The 24,136-nt window shown below is 36.0% G+C and overlaps 1 protein-coding gene across 1 annotated transcript; it reads left to right on the plus strand.

Moving 5' to 3' along the window:
- LOC127844272 (exosome complex component RRP41-like) lies at positions 1 to 22,868 on the plus strand. Its single transcript, XM_052374357.1, has 3 exons — positions 1 to 233; positions 16,787 to 16,993; positions 22,003 to 22,868. Exons 1-3 carry the CDS (start codon positions 63 to 65, stop codon positions 22,363 to 22,365), a joined length of 741 nt encoding a protein of 246 aa, XP_052230317.1. The 5' UTR covers positions 1 to 62; the 3' UTR covers positions 22,366 to 22,868.
- Positions 22,869 to 24,136: the final 1,268 nt, after the last annotated feature.

Consider the following 24,136-nt stretch of genomic DNA (forward strand, 5'->3'; position numbering starts at 1 on the left):
ACACAACTCCGAAAATATACGGATATGCTCGGGTGTTTTCCTTTAAAAATAAATAACAAGGCATGGCAGGCTTAGAGTTACTTTCTGAACAAGGTTTTAGAATTGATGGCAGAAAACCGTCGGAACTCAGACGAATTCGATGTAAACTTGGTGTATTTAACCAGGCCGATGGATCAGCATACATCGAACAAGGCAACACCAAAGTACTAGCGGCTGTCTATGGTCCACATGAGGTAAGAACAGCACACTTTGTCTAGCCTAGCTAAAGAAACTTCAGCGTACAGTTTACATAGTATTGACATACCTGAACGCTGAAGCCAACCCCATATCGAAAGTCAACCAGAGCCTTACACATATTTATGTCACGCTATAAATCAAAGAAAGCTCATTTTCTTGGATACATTTCTACGTATATTGGTGAATGAATATAAATTACTGCATCGGGGAATATTTGGTTTCCGGACGTTTCACCCCCAAGACATTTCCTCCCCTAGACGTTTCCCCCCCAAGACATTTCCTCCCCAGACGTTTCCCCCCCACTTTGGTTTAAGTGCAGACGTTTCCCCCCCAATAAATGTATGATTGTTTGGTTGAAGTTTATTCTTGATTTATTATCAAAATGATTATTTTGTTTATGAAGTTTTCAATTAACTTTATTTATGAAGCAGCTTGTTTGATTTTTTTTTTTGGTTTAACTGTGAATGGAATGCATGTAAATCATTAGTGTTGAGGAACTGTAGTTGTTTGTTGTTTTTAATCCAATTAATCCAATTAAATCGGGTCAATTGGTGAATTGATTAAATGGTTAAATCACATTTATACCTGTAGGATACCTGTAGGATGATTTTGGGCTCTGTGGTAAGGACTCAAGTCCTTTTTAAACCCCTCTTCTTATCGACGTCTTATGGTACTGTATCCGTATGTGTTCTCACAACTAATAAAAATAGCCCTTATTCAGTAAAAAATAGTTCCTTAAGTATGGTAAAGAATGAATGTCCTTATTGACAAACAACAGTTGTGATCACTAAAACTTATACACTATGTCCCCATTCCAATGTAGATCAATCCTGCTCTTGAATTCTAATACATTCTTGGCATCAACTACACATTGAGGCAAGTCATTCCACATGTTAATCACTCTTCTGGAAAATTGATTTTGACAAAAAGATGTTCTGGACTTTGGTTTCTCAAGCTTTAGGTTATGCCCTCTAGTTGATGATTTATAATTGAAAAAGTTCTCAAAAACGCAATCATCTATATTTTTGACTATTTTAAATGTTTGAATGGCATCCCCACGAATTCTGCGATGAGCAAGTGATGGTAATTTAAGTTCTTTAAGTCGTTCCTCATAGGATGAATTCCTCAAATTCGGTACAAGTTTTGTGGCTCTTTTTTGAACTTTTTCTATGCTAATAATGTCCTTTTTTAAATATGGGTACCATATAACATTTGCAAACTCAACATGCGGACGCACCAAGGCAGTATATAATTTCAAAAATAAGTATTTGTCCATGAACTCAAAAGATCTCTTTATTAAGGCTAGGATACTGTTTGCTTTATTTATCTTTGTAGATATATGCTTACTAAATTTTAGATCTCTTTCGAAGAGCACTCCCAGATCACATTCCTCAGTTGCAGCCTGCAGAGGCTTATTATTCATAGTATACTGTTGATTCGGGTTATTGTTTCCGTAATGTATAACTTTGCATTTGTCAACGTTGAAGGCAAGTTCCCATTTTTGTGCCCATTCGCTGAGAGAGTCAAGATCCTCCTGCAGCCTGCCTGAGTCCGTCACAGGTGCATATAACTTGGTGTCGTCAGCAAATATTTTAGAAATACAGCTCACAGAGTTGGTGATATCGTTAACATATATTATAAAAAGTACTGGACCAAGCACACTTCCCTGAGGAACTCCACTCTCTACACTTATCCAGCTAGATGTACTTCCCTTTATTGACACACACTGTCTTCTCTGACTCAGAAAGTTCTCAATCCAGGCCAGAACATTTCCCTTAATGCCATACGCAGATACCTTCCTTATGAGTCTTCTATGCGCAACTTTATCAAAAGCTTTCGCAAGGTCTAAGTAAATGCTGTCCCAGCTTTCGCTTCCTTCGATGAACTTTGTCCAGTCCTCCATAACATGTAGCAACTGTAACGCACAGGATCTATGTGGTCTAAAGCCGTATTGATCATTTGATAATAAATTATTCACACTTAAATGATACATGATATGTTTTCTAACTATTTTTTCAAGGATCTTGCAGACTACTGATGTGAGACTAACTGGTCTGTAGTTACATGGCTCAGTTTTGTTACCCTTCTTGAAAATTGGCTATTAATTTCAAAACTGTTTTCCTTGTAGCAGTTAAATATGATAAATAAATAAACTATATAATTGTCAACATTTTTTTTTTCATGCATTTATATGTATGAATATAATAAAATGATTGGATGTCACTGATATTTTAATTTTTACTAATAACTAGTTCAGACTAATTAAAACAGAATTGCACTTTCCTTGTGCATTATTTCATTATTGGTATAATAAGCAAATGTAAACTTATTGATATTTTTATAATTTTACTCAATAATATTAATTATATTAAAAAGCAACAAAAAACTTTTTTTATTTAATGAATTTGTGGAATTAAAGGAAAAGTTAATAATTATACACATTAAAAAAAGTGTTTTAAATGCATAAATATAAAATATATCAGTTCTATAAACACCAAATCTAAGCAGTTCAGTATCACACTCCACAATATCATGAACACCAACATTTTAAATCTGGTAACAAGTGTCTAATGGTGTTTTAAGTTGAGTAATTTGATGGCCTTAGTGCAGTTTTAAAACCTTTTTATGTACTAGTTTGGCCACTTTCGCATTACTATGCATGTGCTTATATATTGTCAGTTTTGTATATGTAACGATGAACTGTAAATGTTCAAGTTATATGAATAAACTTTCTGTTCTGTTCCATATATAAAACTATCAATTAAGTCAAATCAATCTATTCATTAATAATATTTAATCCAGTGATAAACTATTTAAAAACGTTTTTTTTTGCATAATAATGTGCTAATCTCATCTTATCCCCCTGTCACCTAATCTCATCAATGCTGATTAAAGGGCCTGTATATTGCACCCATAATCTAGCTGTTATCTTGTGTACTACATTTGCTAATCTAATCAATGCTTGTTTATTGCACCCTAAGTGCCTAATATCTTGTATAATGGTAGGTGTGGTTGTTTTTTAATATTAGCCAAACGATGAAAATGCTGTCACATTTTTTTGGCTACAAATTGAATTAATTTTTAAATTGGAAGGTAAATGGTATTAGTAAAGATCTATGACACACTGATAGTTATTTATAAAAATTATTTTTGAGAACTACAATTCAATACTGGCTGTAATAAATTATAATTTAAATGTCATAGAAACAAGGTGTTCGTTTACTCAATTGACTAATACAATAGTTATAATTGTTTAATTTGTAACATACTATTCCACTTACAATGACCATCAAAGAACATCAAAGGTGTGCTTTTACTCAATTGATTAATACAATAGTTATAATTATTTTAATTTGTAACATACTAATCCATTTAAAATGACCATCAAAGAACATCAAAGCTTTGATTTTACTCAATGTTTCAATGAGCTTAATTAATGCAAGAACAATTTAAGGCACTTATAAAATCAAGTATAATTAGATCTATTTAATTGTTAAATTTGTTAGAGGCTTCCCTAAACAACCATATAAAATCATTAATTAATATTTTAATTAGTCAGGACTCAACTAACATCATTTTTTTACACATAAAATGCACTCAATTAATATACTAATACTTTATTTTCACTTTATTACAAATAACTACTGCTAATATACATTTACATATTATGCAGACGTTTCACCCCCATTTTGGAGGTGAAACGTCTGGGGAGGAAATGTCTGGGGAGGAAACGTCTTGGGGGAGAAACGTCTGCCACCCGAATATTTTAAGGTTCAAATGTTTCAAATGCATCTTATAATAGATGAAAACAACTCTCATCGGTCTGAATTTCACAATTTTGACGCCATTGTCACTTTATCATGTGACGCGTTTTCATTTGGGTACGTTTGGATCGACCTTGACATTTTTTGCTGAAATTGTAAACATTACTTTTGTTTTCTGAAATCTATTATTTGAGATTAACAACTTACTTCTGGTGGATTATAAGACTGATTTCAGTGTGAATCAGGTAGTTTTAAATACTATTTACCTTGAGTTACTGTTTGTATTTACACTACAATTTGTTTACAAAACAAGCCAGAATAATCTAAAATGTCATTCTGAATTTGAAAACACTTGAGCACATGGTATGTTACTAAAAGAGAAATAACATCATATGACCATGAAATCTCGGGAGATACGCATTTTAAGAAAGTCTGTCACATCGCTGTTTTTCTCGATATGTAAGAGCAGAATAGATAAATTTTAAATGTTTAATATAGTATTTTGTGAAAGAATATATCAGTTAAATGTGAAAAATGTCAATCTTTCCATCAAGTGGTTGATTTTTGCCAATAACTGCATTTAAAAGCTGTTTTGGACCGTTATTTGTTAACTGTCAAATTTTCAGGAATTTCTGACTGACTTTCCTAATGGGGTTGGTCCATAACTATAAAGTCGCGCCTGTCAAAAATCATAAAAAGCGACATTTATAGTTATGGTAGCCAGAACTATGTCTAGCCAAACTTACAAAAAAAAAACAATCAGTTTTGAAGTTGAAATAAAAAAGAAAATTCTACACTTTTTTGTTCTGCTTGGGAAGAAAGATATAGCAGATTTACGGAATGCTGTTAGGGCCATCATGGTTACACATAAAAATCCAGAGGTAGCGACGTTGATGATTGCGGCTCTACTGGCTTTACCTTCTGACGCAATGTAAATACGAGGTCTATAAAACAGTTTGTAAATAAATTAAAATGAAAGGAATTTTCTTGAAATTCAACACCGATGTAAAAGAAAGATTGAAATGCCTAGAGGTTTTGCGCCGTTGGCTCGAGCATTCTGAGCATCTACGTGCCGCTCAAAAGATAAGCCATCACCCCAAGTGATAATACTGAACAGATCACCATCCACCTTTAGCGGCACGTACTTCTGCAGGCCTTCAAGTATTTTGATCACGCCGGCAATACTTGATGGATTTTCATCTAATACTCCAATGTTAAACTGTTGAAGACAAAATATATAGAATAATGGTTGTAAATACATAATGAGAATATGAATTAATAAAACGTCTACATAATGAATACGTGATATTATAGTGGCTGTGAACTTCTTCGACAAATCGAGAACATAAATTAGAATTCATACTAGTTCACTCTTTTCGCAGCTCTCTGCATGGAACGTGTGCTTCGTACTTTCAATGACATTGTCTTCCAATGGCTGGAACAAAGGCATGTACGCCGTAACAATGCGTTGCACCATTATGATCATGTGCTCCCTTACAGTACTTGCGTCGTCTTTTGTGACGCAGAACTTTTCTACAGGAATGTCCGACGAACAGATGGTCATTTCATCATCAAAATGGGTAGTTTGAATTCTGTTTTTTACCATAAACGCCAGTGCCCAGTTTTTGTACTGGTTACCGTGATTTCTCGTCTGATGTTGAGCTTTAATCTGCTTCCCGACATTATCCCAGCAGATGGTATACCCTGGAAATAACGTTGTTTGCAGGCAAATTACATTTGCGTTAACTTGACCACACACACATCTGTTATAACGCCATATTAAGTACAGATTGGTCATTCCTTAGCTGTTAAAACAAATATAAATAGCAGATACTCTACAAAGCTATTTATATTGTTATTAAGTGAATAAAATCTAATCCATTTGCTTTTAACAATCAAACCATGAAATATGATTACGTATTGTTTTAAGTTTATTCATCGTCTAGTATTTTTCCTGATTAATAAATCTTACAATACATGTTACACACGTGATACCTTTAGGAACGCTTGGATCGCCGTACGGAATCGTAATGTCTGCTTCGTCTTCTTCAATATAATGCCATTCATCGTCAGATAGTGCATCATGGGAAGATGGTGATCTTGATGAAGATTCCGATGTTGATGTCAATTCGGAGGCTGTTGATGAACTTATATTAGGATCAGTTCCTAACATTGTGCCGGCGTTTTCAGAGTCTGTTTGAATTTCTTCTCAGTGTCTCTACCCGGAAGCACATACTTCTGTTAGAAAACATATAAGTTCACATCACAGCTGCATAACAATTGCATTATTTAATAAAAGTTGTAAGAATGATCTCTGCGTTTGGTCTTTGACAAATATTTATATGAAAAATAAATACCGTAGGTTTCCACGTATAGCGCGCAGTGTTTTACCTCCAAAATTCAAATTAAAAAGCTGGTGCGTGCTATACATTGATACAACGCTATCCTGACTGCTAAATTGGTAAAAAATATGTTGTATACCGGTAATCGTTAATAATCAAAATGGCCGCCATGTTTTTTTCCAGAAAACTACCACCCTATAATCGTACAGACTGAGGGGCCATTGTCGAAACAACAAGAAGTCGCTACTGGTAGATATGAATGCGGTAGAAGTTTTGGTCAAAAATAAATTTGTTTGAATAAACTTGCGGATATTTCTTTGTTTGTGTTTTTACACTTCTTTATTGATGAATTCCGATGGGGATTGTTGTCGACATTCCGGAGAGCAGGCAAGGGTAGGTGCGAACGAGGTCTTTTTTGCGGGTAACGTTAGGTGTGAAAGGGGGTCATTTTGCACTTCGTAATTGGCAGATGTTATTGAGTAATATGTGCCACGACTTGTTAAGACGCTTATTGATATTTGAGAAACTAATTGACACTTTAGATCGTGAAGATATGCATGAGAACGTGAAGATATGCAATTGCATTTTGGGTGTGTAAATATTGAACATTGAACAGTGGTGTACCTCAACAATTGTATCCCTGTCTCCCATGCCACATTCAAATTAACCGGTAATGCCCATGCTTTCCCCGAGGAAAAATCACACGATGAACACTAATTCTTATTTTCTCACGTTTTCACGAAATGCACGTGGACTGTTAATCTTTTGCTAGAACATTACAAAATTGTAAAAAAAGTATAGTGCTATGCAACCCATGCTCCTAATCATAATGACGCTTCCTATTTTGAATGCTTAATTAAGCTTTCCAATGTCCCGGATTATTGGATTGTGCAATAGAAAAATGGCGGCCATTTTCGGTCCGATTTGTTGGTTTTATTGTCTTTAAATATTTTTTCTCCATTTTTGCATTAAAAAAACAGCCTGCGCGCTATACACGGGAGCGCGCTATACGTGGAAACCTACGGTACCTATTTAAACTGGAATTTAGAAAGCTTATTCTGTGTAATTAAAAAAATGTTGGTTAGAAATAAAAACAGTAACATATCAGCTTTAACAGTACTACTTTAGTCGATTCAAAGAACCTCTGCGTTCATGTACACTATTCAAATGCGTCACATGCATTATGCCCTGTTTTTCAAGAGCGCCGCTCAAATGTTTAACATGAAAACAATAATGGAATGAGTGATATATTGGACGTCATCTATTGATGACGTTCAATTGAACGAATGTTTCCATTGAGAAAAAAAGTACGATCTGTATCACTATTATTTATGTACCGTATAGAAATAAAAGATGTTATTTATTTCAGAACTTGCACATTTTATGTCCCCCACTATAGTAGTGGGGGACATATTGTTTTTGCCCTGTCTGTTGGTCTGTTGGTTGGTCTGTTGGTTGGTCTGTTGGTTGGTCTGTTGGTTGGTTGGTTTGCACCAACTTTAACATTTGCAATAACTTTTGCAATATTGAAGATAGCAACTTTATATTTGGCATGCATATGTATCTCATGGAGCTTCACATTTTGAGTGGTGAAAGGTCAAGGTCAAGGTCATCCTTCAAGGTCAAAGGTCAAATATATGGGTCAAAATCGCTCATTTAATGTACACTTTTGCAGTATTTCAATATTTAAGATAGCAACTTGATATTTGGCATGCATGTGTATCTCATGGAGCTGCACATTTTGAGTGCTGAAAGGTCAAGGTCATCCTTTAAGGTCAGAGGTCAAAATTATGTGGACAAAATCGCTCATTTTATGAGTACTTTTGCAATATTGATGATAGCAACTTGATATTTGGCATGCATGTGTATCTCATGGAGCTGCACATTTTGAGTGGTGAAAGGTCAAGGTCATCCTTCAAGGTCAGAGGTCAAATATATGTGGCCCAAATCGCTTATTTTATGAATACTTTTGCAATATTGAAGATAGCAACTTGATATTTGGCATGCATGTGTATCTCATGGAGCTGCACATTTTGAAGGGTGAAAGATCAAGGTCAAGGTCATCCTTCAAGGATAAATATATGGGTCAAAATTGCTCATGTAATGTCACTTCTGCAATATTGAAGCTAGCAATTTTATATTTGAAATGCATGTGTATCTCATGGAGCTGCATATTTTGAGTGGTGAAGGGTCAAGGTCAAGGTCATCCTTTAGGGTCAAACGTCATATAGGGGGATATTGTGTTTCACAAACACATCTTGTTAATTGTCATTTTAGAAAAACAAAACAATGCTCAATTAATCCAGAAAAGTATAATAGCTAAAATCGCTTTACTATGTAACGCTCTGCGCTCACAACAGACGAACGCCAACTGTATTTTACACCCTTAATTCTTCCACACTTAAACCAGTCTAACATCGAGGCCGTGTTATCAATTTATATCTACACAGCGAGTGAATCGAGAGATATTGAAAATTTGAATAGTGATTGGATTTGAAATGCTCAAGCGTAAAAATTCAAAGTGCCATTACATAATTTTTACAGAACATTATCGAGAAATGAATTATCTACACAAGTATGTAAATATTATTGCAATCAGTTGACATTAAGTGTCTGATATCGGGGCTTGAATGTTGCGCACAAAATCCTTGCGCAACAATATAGACAAAGAAGGAAAACATTACAACACATTTTAAATGCTAGCCCGGATGCTCCAAACATTACCAATGTAAAAAGTAGCTTAATATTTTTTTTTTGAGAGCGTCAACAAGTTGGACTAGACAATACGATAGCAACAGTGTGATAGTACGATGGCTACAATGCGATAGTTATATCGTACTGTCGCCATCGCATTGTCGCCATCGTACTATTGCGTTATTGTACTGTCGTCATCGTATTCTCGCATTGTCGCCATCATACTATCGTATTGTCGCACTGTCTTAATAGTATTATCGCATTGTCGCCATCGCAGTTTCGCATTTTCGCCATCATACTATCGCACTGTTGCAATAGTATTGCTGCTCTGTCATCAGCGTATTATTGTACTATCGCATTGTCGTCATCGTACCATAGCACTGTCATCATCATATTGTCGCACTGTCGTCATTGTATTAGTGCATGGTAGCCATCTTACTATCGCGTTATCGTATTGTCGTCATCGTATTATCGCATTGTCGCCATTGCCTTGTCGCCATCGTGCTATTGCACTATAGCATTGCCGCCCTCTGGATTTTAATGTGTAACCATGATTGCCCTAACGGTATTCAGTACAGATTTATTGTTTACTTTTATATTTATAATGAAGATGACAAAAATAATAATTATATGTAATGCAAATTTGGTTGCGCTGGATGTATACAGTGGATTTAGAGTAATGCAAATTTAAAGGAAAAATAACCTTGTAAATTTTTTGGTTCAAAACTCTTATTTCATCTATTTTTGGAAGCAGAATATGTGCTCTTTATATTTTCAAAGAAAATTTAATTCTATGAAGTTTTACCTTACTGGTGCCAGTTTTATAAACTATTGCCTAGGAGTAGGGCTATAGATAACAAGCGTATTTGCGTTATTAAGCAATTACAATATCAAAAAACGTAATTAAATTAAAAATAAAGCGTATAATACGCAAATTCAAATTTAATAATGTAATTCCCGTAAAAAGCCTTGGGTCACGAAACGCAATTCTTAGGAACACTAGGCGTATTTTTTAGACTTGTTATTTTCGGTACAAAAATGTATCGGATAGTTAATATGCCGTCCTATGAAGAAAATAGGGCAGGCTTTCCAGCGGTTATCAATCTTTGGGGTATTATTATAATTATTTGAAGACACGTTTTATTTCTACTTTCATTTCAAGGTACAGTGTATTCAACTCAAAATGACCCGAAAACGGGGTGCATCGCTTTAAACAGCCATTACTTCATTAATTGTGCAGCGATTTTCACGAACTCAGTCTTATTCAACGCAAAATGAATGAACTTTGATCAGAAATTCAGTAAATGTTTGTTGTTATGCACAGGTACCTTTTTGAATTCCATTTGTATAAATAATATAATAACCTTAGTAGATTTTTAGCTCATCTATTTTTTGAAAAAAAATTATGAGCTATTGTCATCACCTTGGCGTCGGCGTCTGTGCGGCGTCGGAGTCCGGTTAAGTTTTGCGTTTAGGTCCACTTTTCTCAGAAAGTATCAATGCTATTGCATTCAAACTTGATACACTTACTTACTATCATGAGGGGACTGGGCAGGCAAAGTAAGATAACTCTGGCGTGCTTTTTGACAGAATTATGTGCCCTTTTTTATACTTAGAAAATTGAAAATTTTGGTTAAGTTTTGTGTTTAGGTCCATTTTATTCCTTAAGTATCAAAGCTATTGCTTTCATACTTGCAACACTTACTAACTATCATAAGGGGACTGTGCAGGCAAAGTAATGTAACTCTGACTGGCATTTGGACGGAATTATGGGCCCTTTATACTTAGAAAATTTACAATTTTGTTAAGTTTTGTGTTTTGGTCCACTTTACCCCTAAAGTATCATAGATATTGCTTTCATACTTGGAACACTCGCAAACTATCATAAGGGTACAGTAAAAGGACAAGTTGCATAACTCTGGTTGTCATTTTTACGGAATTATGGCCCTTTTTTGACTTAGTAACTTTGAATATATGGTTAAATTTTGTGTTTATCACTTTACTTCTAAAGTATAAAGGCTATTACTTTCAAACTTCAAATACTTTCATGCTTTCATGAGGTTACTGTACCTGGCAAGTTGAATTTTACCTTGACCTTTAAATGACCTTTACTCTCAAGGTCAAAGTATTTAATTTTGCTAAAATTGCCATAACTTCTTTATTTATGATTAGATTCGATTGATACTTTGACAAAACAGCTCTTATTACCTGACATACCACAATTGACTCCACCAAAACCATCCCCCACACCCCCCCCTAATCCCCCCTCAATCCCCCCCCCATTTTTAGCTCATCTATTTTTTGAAAAAAAATTATGAGCTATTGTCATCACCTTGGCGTTGGCGTCCGGTTAAGTTTTGCGTTTAGGTCCACTTTTCTCAGAAAGTATCAATGCTATTGCATTCAAACTTGGTACACTTACTTACTATCATGAGGGGACTGGGCAGGCAAAGTTAGATAACTCTGGCGTGCATTTTACAGAATTATGTGCCCTTTTTATACTTAGAAAATTGAAAATTTTGGTTAAGTTTTGCGTTTAGGTCCACTTTTCTCAGTGAGTATCAATGCTATTGCATTCAAACTTGTTACACTTACTTACTATCATGAGGGGACTGGGCAGGCAAAGTTTGATAACTCTGGCATGCATTTTGACAGAATTATGTGCCCTTTTTATACTTAGAAAATTGAAAATTTTGGTTAAGTTTTGTGTTTAGGTCCATTTTATTCCTTAAGCATCAAAGCTATTGCTTTCATACTTGCAACACTTACTAACTTTCATAAGGGGACTGTGCAGGCAAAGTAATGTAACTCTGACTGGCATTTTGACAGAATTATGTGCCCTTTTTATACTTAGAAAATTGAAAATTTGATTAAGTTTTGTGTTAAGTCCACTTTATTCCTACAGTATCAAAGCTATTGCTTTCATACTTGCAACACTTATTAACTATCATAAGGGGACCGTGCAGGCAAATTTATGTAACTCTGACTGGCATTTGGACGGAATTATGGGCCCTTTATACTTAGAAAATTGAAAATTTGGTTAAGATTTATGTTTTGGTCCACTTACCCCTAAAGTATCATAGATATTGCTTTCATACTTGGAACACTCAAAAACTATCATAAGGGTACAGTAAAAGGACAAGTTGCATAACTCTGGTTGTCATTGTTACGGAATTATGGCCCTTTTTTGACTTAGTAACTTTTAATATATGGTTAAATTTTGTGTTTCAATCCACTTTACTTCTTAAGTATCAAGGCTATTGCTTTCAAACTTCAAATACTTTCATGCTATCATGAGGTTACTGTACCTGGCAAGTTGAATTTTACCTTGACCTTTGAATGACCTTGACTCTCAAGGTCAAATTATTAAATTTTGCTAAAATTGCCATAACTTCTTTATTTATGATTAGATTTGATTGATACTTTGACGAAACTACTCTTACCTGACATGCCACAATAAACTCCACCCAAACCGACCCCCGTGCCCTCCCCCCCCTCCCCCCTCCCCCCACCTCCCCCCTACCCCCCCTATTTTTTTTTTTTTTTTTTTTTAAGATCATCTCACAAATGACCACCACACCCTCACACTATACCCCCACCCCACCACCCCACCCCACCCCCACCCCCCCACCCCACCCCCCCCATTCCACCCCCCCACCCCCCCCCCCACCCCACCCCCCAATTTTTTTTTTATTTTTATTTTTTTTTTTTTTTTTTAAGATCATCTCACAAATTACCACAACACCCTCACACTATACCCCACCCCCCCCCCCCCAATTTTTTTTTAAAAACGGTTATGTTTGAAATACCGTCCAACCATCGCACCCAAAAAATCCCCCCCACCCCCCCATTGCCCTCCCCCCCCCCCCCCCCCCCGCCCCCGATTTTTTTTTTCTTTTTTTCCGCTTTTTTGGAAGATAATGTAATAAATGTCCACAACCCCACACTATACACCCCTCTTCACTCCACCCCTCCCTCCTTTGTGATTGAAAATGAGAGTCCCTTCACCTTTAAATAGAAAATAGATGAGCGGTCTGCACCCGCAAGGCGGTGCTCTTGTTTTAAAATTAAAGATCATCTAATAAATGACCACCACACACTCACACTGTACCCCCCCCCCCCCCCCCCCCCCCCCCCCCCACATTCACCCCAAAATTATTTTTTGTATGCCATTGATAGGTAGGCATATAGCAGTTGAACTGTCCGTCAGTATGTCAGTCAGTCAGTCTGTCCGTCCAAAAAAAACTTTAACATTGGCCATAACTTTTTCACTTTTGAAGATAGCAACTTGATATTTGGTTTGCATGTGTATCTCATGGAACTGCACATTTTGAGTGGTGAAAGGTCAAGGTCATCCTTCAAGGTCAAATGTCAAATTTATGGTGTCTGTCCGTCCGAAAACTTTAACATTGGCCATAACTTTTCCAATATTGAAGATAGCAACTTGATATTTGGCATGCATGTGTATCTCATGAAGCTGCACATTTTGAGTGGTGGAAGTTCAAGGTCAAGGTCATCCTGCAAGGTCAAAAAAATTAATAAATTTCAAAGCGGCGTTCTCATGGCGCTTCACATTTTGAGTGGTGGAAGTTCTAGGTCATCCTTCAATGTCAAAGGTCATCCTTCAAGGTCAAAGGTAAAAAAACACTTATAAAAATTCAAAGCGGCGTTATCATGAAGCTGCACAATTTGAGTTGTGGAAGTTCAAGGTCAATGTCATTCTTCAAGGTCAAGGTCATCCTTCAAGGTCAAAGGTTAAAAAAAACAACAAAGCGGCGTTATCATGAAGCTGCACATATTGAGTGGTTGAAGTTCAAGGTCAAGGTCATCCTTCAAGGTCAAAGGTCAAACAAAATATAAACAATTCAAAGCGGAGTTATCATGAAGCTGCACATTTAAAGTGGTGGAAGTTCAAGGTCAAGGTCATCCTTCAAGGTAAAAACATTTAAAAATTCAAAGCGGCGTTCTCATGAAGCTGCACATTTTGAGTGGTGGAAGTTCAAGGTCAAGGTCATCCTTCAAGGTCAAAGGTAAAAAAAAAATCAATCAAAGCGGCGTTCTCATGAAGCTGCACATTTAGAGTGGTGGAAGGTCAAGGTCATTCTTCAAGGTCAAAGTCATTCTTCAAGGTCAAAGGTCATTTAAAAAAATATATTTCAAAGCGGCATTATCATGAAGCTGCACATTTTGAGTGGTGGAAGGTCAAGGTCATCCTTCAATGTCAAAGGTCATCCTTCAAGGTCAGAGTTTAAAAAAATAATATTTCAAAGCGGCGTTCTCATAAAGCTGCACATTTTGAGTGATCGAAGTTCAAGGTCAGGGTCATCCTTCAAGGTCAAAGGTAAAAAAAAAAACATTTTTTTTTTCAAAGCAGCACAATAGAGGCATTGTGTTTCTGACAAACACATCTCTTGTTTTTTTTTCAAACATGGTTAAAAAACACAAATATTTATTATTTTATTTTTGAAATACTGTCCAACCATCCCACCAAAGAATCCCTCCCCCCCCCCCCAATTTTTTTTTTTTTTTTTTGCATTTTTTTTTGTATTTTTGGAAGATAATGTTATAAATGACCACACTATATACCCCTCTCCACTCCACCCCTCCCTCCTTTGTGATTAAAATTAAGATAGGTCCCTACATCTTTAAAAAGAAAAATAGATGAGCAGTCTGCACCCGCAAGGCGGTGCTCTTGTATTATATATGTCATTTCCTAAATTACCCACTTGAGTTAAAAAACCAGGGTGAAAGACCCAATTAAGCTCAAAAGTAGGGGGTGAAAATTTTTGCTAAAACTATTGAATTTACAAAAACCCAATTGTTGTCAAAAACAGGGGGTGAATTACCCAATATATCCCAAAAGTTATCTATAGCCCTGGCCTAGGAGAGCCTGTTTGCAAGAACCTGAATCAGAGCTCCAGATAACTTTTCTGAGTAATTGGGTAAATACCCACTACTTTTGAGTTCAATAGGGTATTTTCATTTTCAATTGGGTACAAAAAAGTCGGTACCCACTACTTTAGTTGACAATTGGGTATTTTTGTATAAAAATTAAGTATTTTTATTGTCTTAAATTATCACCTGAATGAGCTGGTTGAAGTTCCACTTTTAGTTGATTAGTTTCAGAGATCTTGTGTAATTATGTAGATGTATCCATATTTAAGTCTTGATAAAAAAAAGTTTGACAATGTTTTCAACCAGTTTTCTTACAATGTTAGCACCGTTAGCGCTTGCCGCCGACAAAATAACGTCAAGAATTAGTTTCACTATATTTTCCACTTCTGATTTTGTGTTGCTCGCGGTTAAATAACTTAAAATTGAGTTTGTTTGTGCCTGGGATACAATATTTTCCTTTTTACGGCCTCGCAGTTTCGACATTTTCACAACAATAACACGTAGTTACATAGACGCTTTCTTCCGTACATTATTGTGCTGGAGGTTATACTGAAAGCGCTTGGACGAAGCGGAAAGAATCCGGGTATTTAAGACCCGGGTATTTCCGGGACAGATTTACTCGTTACGCAGAGAAAAATTACTTTATGCGTAATCAACAATTTCAATTGGATTTCGGTACGCAGAGTTATATTTTTCTATGAGTAATCGACAATTTTACATTGGATATTTACGCAAATACGCACCTTATCTGTAGCTCTAACCTGAATATTTGCTTTCTTAACACCAATTGATCTGAGATAGAGACCCAGCCACTGGAATATAGAGACTATGTTACCTGACTGTCCTTCTTTCACCAGAGCCGAGTTCTGCAAAAACTGGTCTTAATTAATGTGTCATCCTAGTCCATATAAACATACTACAAATGCACCCCTTCATAAACACAACCGCAGTTCTGCGCAGGAATTCCGTGCACATCACTTAACAGACGTCGTTTGTTACCAATTAAAAAAAGCTATGAATAAACTTCAAAGACACATTAAACTTACCTGTATGGCAGCTTACGGACGTTATCCTATGTATGCTACCTAAAAAACAGGATCATGTTTTGACTATTCTTGTTGACATTCTAATGTTGAAATTTGGAACAGTGTAAATATTCTACATCTGTTAGACATCGTTATTGACTTAGGCTACATAAATATCATGATGCCAAAAGATTGGTGTACTGTGACCTAACCAATAGCACAACTTTAAGTCGGCAACATTTCATCAATTTTCCAATATGATGGATAGAGGGTACAAATGAATAACAAAGAAAATAAAAAGCATTTATTTCTTGCTTTAATGGTACCATTTACATGAGTTTGTGCTTTAGACAGATAAATGTTGATGAGTGTTCCTTAGCCTTTGCAGTGGTGATAAAACTTTGCACCTTTGGACAATAGACAGCGCATTGCAACTCACAGCATCCCTTTGGGTTATAAAGCTTAGAGTTGATTTTTTGCAACTAGTGTCATCGAAGATTAGCCTGTGTAGTCTGCACAGCCTAATCATGCAGTGACGACACTTTCTGCTTTTTTTGTTTAAAGGAAGTATCTTTTTATCTTAAATCTAGTTACAGCGGAAAGTAGTGTCCCTGAAAAGCATTACTGCACAGGCTAAAATGGAGCCACACTTTTTGCACATGCATGAAGCCTAGTTGCCTAGAATGAGGCCCCACAGCCACCAGTACATAATAGTATTCTTATTAGCATATCTTCTGGTGCAATATCATAGTTATGGAAAGAATTGCAATACATTAAAACACTGGTAATAATGATTAGGACAACAAAGAACTAAATTCTATGTTTGCAGATACGTGGAAGCCGTTCAAAAATCTTACATGACAGAGTTCTAGTCAACTGCCAGTACAGCATGGCAACGTTCAGTACAGGAGAGAGAAAAAGAAGGCCCAGGGGTGACAGAAAATCAAAGGAAATGACCATGCACCTTCAACAGACGTTTAACGCAGCCATTCTAACAAATCTTCACCCCCGATCACAAATAGACATTTTTGTTGAGGTAAATGTGTGAAAATGCTTTTAGACTTAGTTCTGGAACATAAGTTAAGGAACTGATCCATTTTAAAAATAATGTAACATGAATGTTCCTTTAATTGCCCTTGAGTACATTTATAATGAACATTTTGATTTGCTAACAAACAGCTGCCAGAGTGTGAGCAGTGTGTTAATGCCCCCAGATTGATATTGTTTTTGGCCTGTCTGTCTGTCATTGTATGTGTGTGTCTGTCCCAAAACTTTAACATTGCTCATAAAATGAAAACACTTTGGTCTATGTTCTTTTAACTTCACATGTGCATGCATCTCATTGAGATCTACAATCAAACATGGTTTAAGGTCACTAAGTAAAAGGTCAAGGTCACTGTGACCTTTATTTGGTGTGAGTCTACCTACATGACTTACAGATAAAGTGTGATGCTCGTTCCAGTCCATTGATAGTTTGCTAAATTATCATGGGCCTCGTTTTCTCTAAAAAAGCTGCTGTGGGACTTCAAAGCAAAGTAGGGGGCATTGTGTTTCACAAACACAGCTCTTGTGTCTTACAGAATTTTATAGACTTTGCAAAGATTCTTCAAGATTATTGACCATTCATAAAGTTTCCAGGAAGACCCTTTTTACGCCTTGAACATGTGAGCAACAGAGGGCCATCTTTGCCCTCTTGTTTACATGAATGTTGAAAAAAGTATAACTCAGGGCTTTTCACCCTTATATAAAATTCAGCCCCCTCCCAGTTGAAAATAAGGTAATTTTTTCCCAAAATTGATAGAGGAATTTCCCAAATTGTAAAAAAATATTTTTAATTAGACATATTGGGCATCTCCCAAATTGAAAGCAATGAGCTCTAATATGATTTAGAATGCACCACAATGTGTCTTTTAATATGTCTGCACAATGAAAATGACCCTGTTTCAAAAACTTTTACGAACACGGCCTTCCCAAAATGAGCAGTTATCGCGCATGAAATTCCCAATTTGAAAGGCTAGGGCCTCTTCCCAATTACCTGATGAAAAGCCCTGTAACTCATTGACAGTCTTATAAAGAAACCATATTTTATGTGTTTCTACTGTAGTACTTACCATTTACACAGTGTGTTGTTATCCCCCGCCAAATAAGGAGGGAAATAGAATTTGAGTTGTCCATCAGTCTGTATTGCAAACGTGTTAAGGCTGTATCTCAGAAACTATTTAAGATATCAACATGAAACTTTATGGGTATGTAAATATCAATAAAGAGTAGTGCCATGCACAAGAACCAAACTCTACACTTTCTTTAATGAGAGTTATTGCCCCTTGTTTTTTTGTATTATGTAACTTCTTAGGGCTATATCTCAGATACCATGAAACTTAATGGGTGTGTTGATATTAATGAGGAGAAGTGCAATACTTAAGAACCATAACCCTTCACTTTCTTAAATACGAGTTATTATACCCCGATTACCATTGGTAATGGTGGCTATATAGGAGTCACTTTATCGGTCGGTCTGTCCCGAAATTTCATCCGATCTTCACCAAACTTGGTCAGAAATTGTATCTAGATGATGTCTAGGTCAAGTTTGAATATGGGTCATGCCAGGTCAAAAACTAGGTCAAGGGGTCACTTAGTGTGTTTAAAACTGAAAGTTTGTCCGGACCATTACTATGTCATTTATCGTTAGATTTTAAAATGACTTGGTTCATTTGTTTACCATCATGGGACGGTGTGTCGTGTGAAAAAAGTATGTCAATATCTCAAAGGTCAAGGTCACATTAGGAGTTCAAAGGTCAAATGCTTGTCCAGGCCATAACTTTGTCATTTATTGTGAGATTTTAAAATCATTTGGCAAATTTGTTCACCATCACTGGAAGGTGTGTTGCACGAAAGAATTACGTCAATATCTCCAAGGTCAAGGTCACACTTTGAGTTCAACGATCATAAATGAGCTTGTCCGGGCCATAACTATGTCATTCTTTGTAAGATTTTAAAATCATTTGGCACATTTGTTCACCATCGTTGGACAGTGTGTTGCGCGAAAGAATTACAACGATATCTCCAAGGTAAAGGTCACACTTCGTTCACAGGTCAAAAATGGCTATAAATGAGCTTGTCCGGGCCATAACTATGTTGTTCATTGTGAGAATTTAAAATCATTTGGTACATTTTTTCACCATCATTGGACGGTGTGTTGCGCGAAAGAATTACGTCAATATCTCCAAGGTCAATGTCATACTTTGAGTTCAAAGGTAAAAAATGGCTTTAAATGAGCTTGTCTGGGTCATAACTATGTCGTTCATTGTGAGATTTTAAATTCATTAGGCAAACTTGTTCACCATCATTGGTCGGTGTGTCGCGCGAAAGAATTACGTCAATATCTTCAAGGTTAAGGTCACACTTTGAGTTCAGAAGTAAAAAATGGCCATAAATGAGCTTGTCCGGGCCATAACTATGCCGTTTATTGTGAGATTTTAAAATGACTCTGTACATTAATTTTGATCACAGTCATTGGACGGCGTGTCATGTGAAAGAATTCAAGAGTTCAAAGGTCAAAATGGCTATAAATGATAATGACATAATAATTCTTAAAAATCGCCATAAATTAGATTCTCTTGTTTTGTGAAGACAGCATGCAAAATAGTCTGTGTCAATGCGACACGTGGGGGTATACGTCACGTCTGTGACAAAGCTCTAGTTTCCCTTTGTTGAATTTTTTTTGTTATATCTCAGATATGATACATGTACTACATTTCAACATGAAACTTCATGGGTGTGTAGAAATCAATTGGATGAAATACTATGCACAAGAACCATAACCCTGCACTTTCTTAAAGGCCCTATAAAGGTGACAAATCCAATTATTATGCATATTAACTGGTCTGATTTTTACCGGATTTCAGTTACTCTTGCATTGAAACTGCTAATAAAACAGCTTAGGTACAATGTTGTCAAGAATTATGGAAGATAAACCCGTTTCATAATTGGAAGAAATGTTTACATTTTTGCAACTAACGTGTTGTGTAGCCTCAGAGCGGTAACATATGCTAAAAATAGCCGAAAACAAAATAAATTTTAATTCTATTTTAAACAACTTTTAACCAGCAGAAAGTAACTTATTAGATCACTACAAACGTTTAGAAGAGACCTACTTTGTGGGTGATACCGGAAAACGTTAAAAATCATCGTTATATTTTTGGTGACCTTAGTCGTTTTCACTTTCTCTTTTCCGAGTAAACAGCGATGTAAATAAACTGATTGTTTGTAAACACAATTGACTTGGAGGACACTTTATTTTGAGCTCAAAACAAGTTGTATTGCTAATTTTTAGCTCACCTGAGCACAATGTGCTCATGGTGAGCTATTTTGATGCCATTGGTCCGTCGTGCGTTGTGCATCGTCAACATTTACCTTGTTAACACTCTAAAGGTCAAATTTATTGTCCAAATCCACATGAAACTTGCTTAGAACATGTGTCTCAATAATATCTTGGACGAGTTCGAAAATGGTTCCGGTTGGTTGAAAAACATGGCTGCCAGGGGGCGTGGCAGTTTTCCTTATATGGCTATAGTAAAACCTTGTTAACACTTTAGAAGGCTTATTTTTAGTCCAATCTTCATGAAATTTCGTCAGAACATGTGTCCCAATAATATCTTGGAAGAGTTCGAAAATGGTTCCAGTTCCAGCATGAAAAACATGGCCCCCAGGGGGCGTGGCAGTTTACCTTATATGGCTTTAGTGTATAGTAAAACCTTGTTAACACTCTAGAAGTCACATTTATCGTTCAATCTTAATGAAACTTGGTCAGAACATTTTTTCTAACAATATCTTGGATGAGTTTGAATGGTTCTGGTCTGTTGAAAAACATGGCTGCCAGGGGGCGGGGCAGTTTTCCTTATATGGCTATAGTAAAACCTTGTTAACACTCTAGAAGTCACATTTTTGGTCCAATGCTCAAGAAACTTGGTCAGAATAGTTGTACTAATGATATCTGGGCTGAGTTCAAAAATTCACGGTTTACAAATCAATAAAAAATAGTAATAAAAAAACCCATTGAATTTGACAAAAAGATGTTTTACAACCCTTACTTATCATTAATACTTCTCAGGTTAGCGACCAGGGCCACCATGGCCCTCTTGTTTATTGTAATGTCCAATAGCATATATATATTGTTTTTTGATAACCTTTATAAATAAAATATGAAAAAAAATATTTAAAATCGGTAAATAATTACGGATCTTCACCTTTATAGAGCCTTTAACTAAGACTTATGGCCCTTTAGTTGTTTTTGTATGATGTATCTTTTCAAGGCTATATCTCAGATACAAGATTTCAACATGAAACATCATGGGTGTATGGAAATCAATGTTGAGAATTGCAATTCATAAACACAATTGCCCAACGCGTACTTATTTTTTATAATTATACCTTTATAATTGTTTTTGCCCTGTCTGTTGTTTGTGTGTTTGTTTGCGTCAAACTTTAACAGTTGGCATGCATGTGTATCTCATGGAGCTGTACATTTTGAGTGGTGAAAGGTCAAGGTCATCCTTCAAGGTCAAAGGTCAAATATATAGCTTCAAAGTGGCGCAGAAGGGGACATAGTGTTTCTGACAAACACATATCTTGTTTGTCAAGGGATTTGCACCCATCCATAAACAAAATTTATTTGGCAGTGGATATTATTTCAACGAATTTGCTTGTTTTTGTTCAAATTCAGGGCCAACATAGGGACTCATTTCCAACGGAAAAAAGTATATATGGGACCTAAAAATTCCTTATTCAAGGTTTCCAAAACAATTTTATTTTTCCTAAAGTGTTAATATTAAGTCAATCTCCTATCTAGCTCTAAAAGTTGAATCTTAGTAAATATAGTATTAAAATCACTTTAACTATCAATTTACAGTATCTCCTCAAATTGAGTCAAATCAACACAATTTTTCGGAATACACAGAGATGTGGCCTCACTCCCAAAGTGGTGACTAAAACACTGAATTTATGACAGATGCAAAAAAATACCACAACAAATTTGTTTATTTGCAGGTGTTACAGTCAGATGGAGGTAATTACTGTGCAAGTGTGAACGCAGCAACCCTTGCTCTGATTGATGCAGGTATTCCAATGAAGGACTATGTGTGTGCCTGTGCAGCAAGCTACGTTAGTGACACACCTATAGTTGACATAAACTACTTGGAAGAATCCTCAGGCGGTGCTGAATTGATAGTTGCCACGCTACCAAAGTCGGAACAAATCGTGTTCCTCGAACAGAACTCGCGACTTCACGAGGACAATCTGGGCCCAGTATTGGATCTGGCGGTGAAGGGTTGTAAGGACATACATGCAGTGTTAGACCAGGCTGTCAAAGACCATGTGGCAGAGGCCACCGCTGGCTCTAGTATTGAGTGAAAAGACAACTCATGAGTGTGGTCACATATTATGTCCAAGTAAGCTGTTCATCAGATTAGCCTTGCTGTGGGATTACTGGGCTTAGTTTAACACAAGTGCAATCAGGGACGACACTTTCCACCGTAAGTGGAATTTTCGCAAAGAAGAGACTTCTTTTAACTGAAAAAAACAACATAAAGATATTGTTTAATTGTGAAAAATTGACCAAAAGTCACCTTCTGTCATAACTGACAATTGGACATCAAGAATTACAAACTTCGAATTTGGGGTCATATTTGTGATACTTTTAGCTGTTTTTGACATACTTGGGTGGATTTTCATCAAATAAATGGTTTTTAATCATAGATGAACGCTTCCTACTGGCAACCACAATGACATATGTGTGCAGTGTTTGATCTTTCATGCTGTTGCGTAGTGTTATTCAATACACCTGTGAAATCATCGTTGGATACCTTTTACTATATATATGTTATATAAGGACCAAAATAAAAAATTTAAGGATTTGTGAGTTTTCCTTGAACTAGGCTAAAATTTTAACTTTTTAAATTTTAACAAGGCTTAACTTGAAGAAATGCTTGGTACTGGCATGAGTTTGATATTTTATCGTTATAAGTGTACCATGCTTAAAACTTATGCAAATGTTGCATACAATCAACAAACAATAGGGTCAACAATTTATTTAAATAGTATTAAGTATTATTTAGTTGGTTTTTGCTGACAAATTACACTTTTATGCAGAATTTCTTGGGATTTCAAGTAAAGTTTTGTACAATATTTTATGAAAAAAAATAGAATGAAAAGAAAGTGGATTTTTTTCTTGTGTACATGATGATTGTATTCCTTTTTAGCTCATCTATTTTTTGAAAAAAAAATGAGCTATTGTCATCACCTCGGCGTCGGCGTTGGCGTCCGGTAAAGTTTTGCGTTTAGGTCCACTTTTCTCAAAAGTATCAATGCTATTGCATTCAAACTTGGTACACTTACTTACTATCATGAGGGGACTGCAGTCTTTGAAATTAGCACATGCCCGATCGCCCGTGGCGAGTAAAATTACTGCCGGGCACATACAAAAATTCACGTTTGTGGCCCGCCGGGCATGTAAATTATTGAAGCCAATTGACAGTTTATAAAAAAAATCGTAAGCGGATCTTGATTTTTGCAGATCTATTTTTCAATTTTGCGAACAAACACCTTGCCGTAAGTTGTAAAATGAAATTCGATTGGTTTAACAACATGCACCTGCTTGCACACGTCATTGTTATTGTTTTTGACCGATGCAGTTCGGTCACATTCAGTTCTTATCGACGGTTTCTCTAGACATTAATCAAGAAGATGCTTTTTGAATCGATCATTTCAATCAAGTAATACCCTTCCGTTTTTGTCAATGTAAACAAATGTCATTGTCGACATAGAGGAAGTATCTTAGGTATGTTGATGGGGCTAAGCCCATTAAAGCACTTCCAAAATAGAAAATTGACAATGATTTAGAGAATAAGGAAGCCAAAAAATGGTACGATGACCCCAGAGAACGCTCTTTTCAAGAGCACTGGTGTAACTATCGACCGTCTTAATTCTATTGATTGATTAGCTTTAATTGTATTTACTTCTATTGAAACAAATGGTCTGCTCTACTATGTGTAGCACGTAAGTGTTAAAATGTTGTGATTTGTTATAATTTTGGTTAAAAAAGTTTGGGCATGTAAAAAATATGTTGGGCATGTAAAAATTCTAAAGTAACTGGTCCGACTGGCATGTAACTTTTCAAAGCTAA

The sequence above is a fragment of the Dreissena polymorpha genome, chromosome 9 (genome assembly GCF_020536995.1).
Source record: "Dreissena polymorpha isolate Duluth1 chromosome 9, UMN_Dpol_1.0, whole genome shotgun sequence".
NCBI classification, from domain to species: domain Eukaryota; kingdom Metazoa; phylum Mollusca; class Bivalvia; order Myida; family Dreissenidae; genus Dreissena; species Dreissena polymorpha.

Coding starts and splice junctions, on each gene's coding strand:
- LOC127844272 (XM_052374357.1), top strand. CDS start 63: ATGGCAGGCTTAGAGTTACTTTCTGAACAAGGTTTTAGAATTGATGGC. Junction 234..16,786: donor CTGTCTATGGTCCACATGAG/GTAAGAACAGCA, acceptor CTATGTTTGCAG/ATACGTGGAAGCCGTTCAAA. Junction 16,994..22,002: donor AAATAGACATTTTTGTTGAG/GTAAATGTGTGA, acceptor GTTTATTTGCAG/GTGTTACAGTCAGATGGAGG.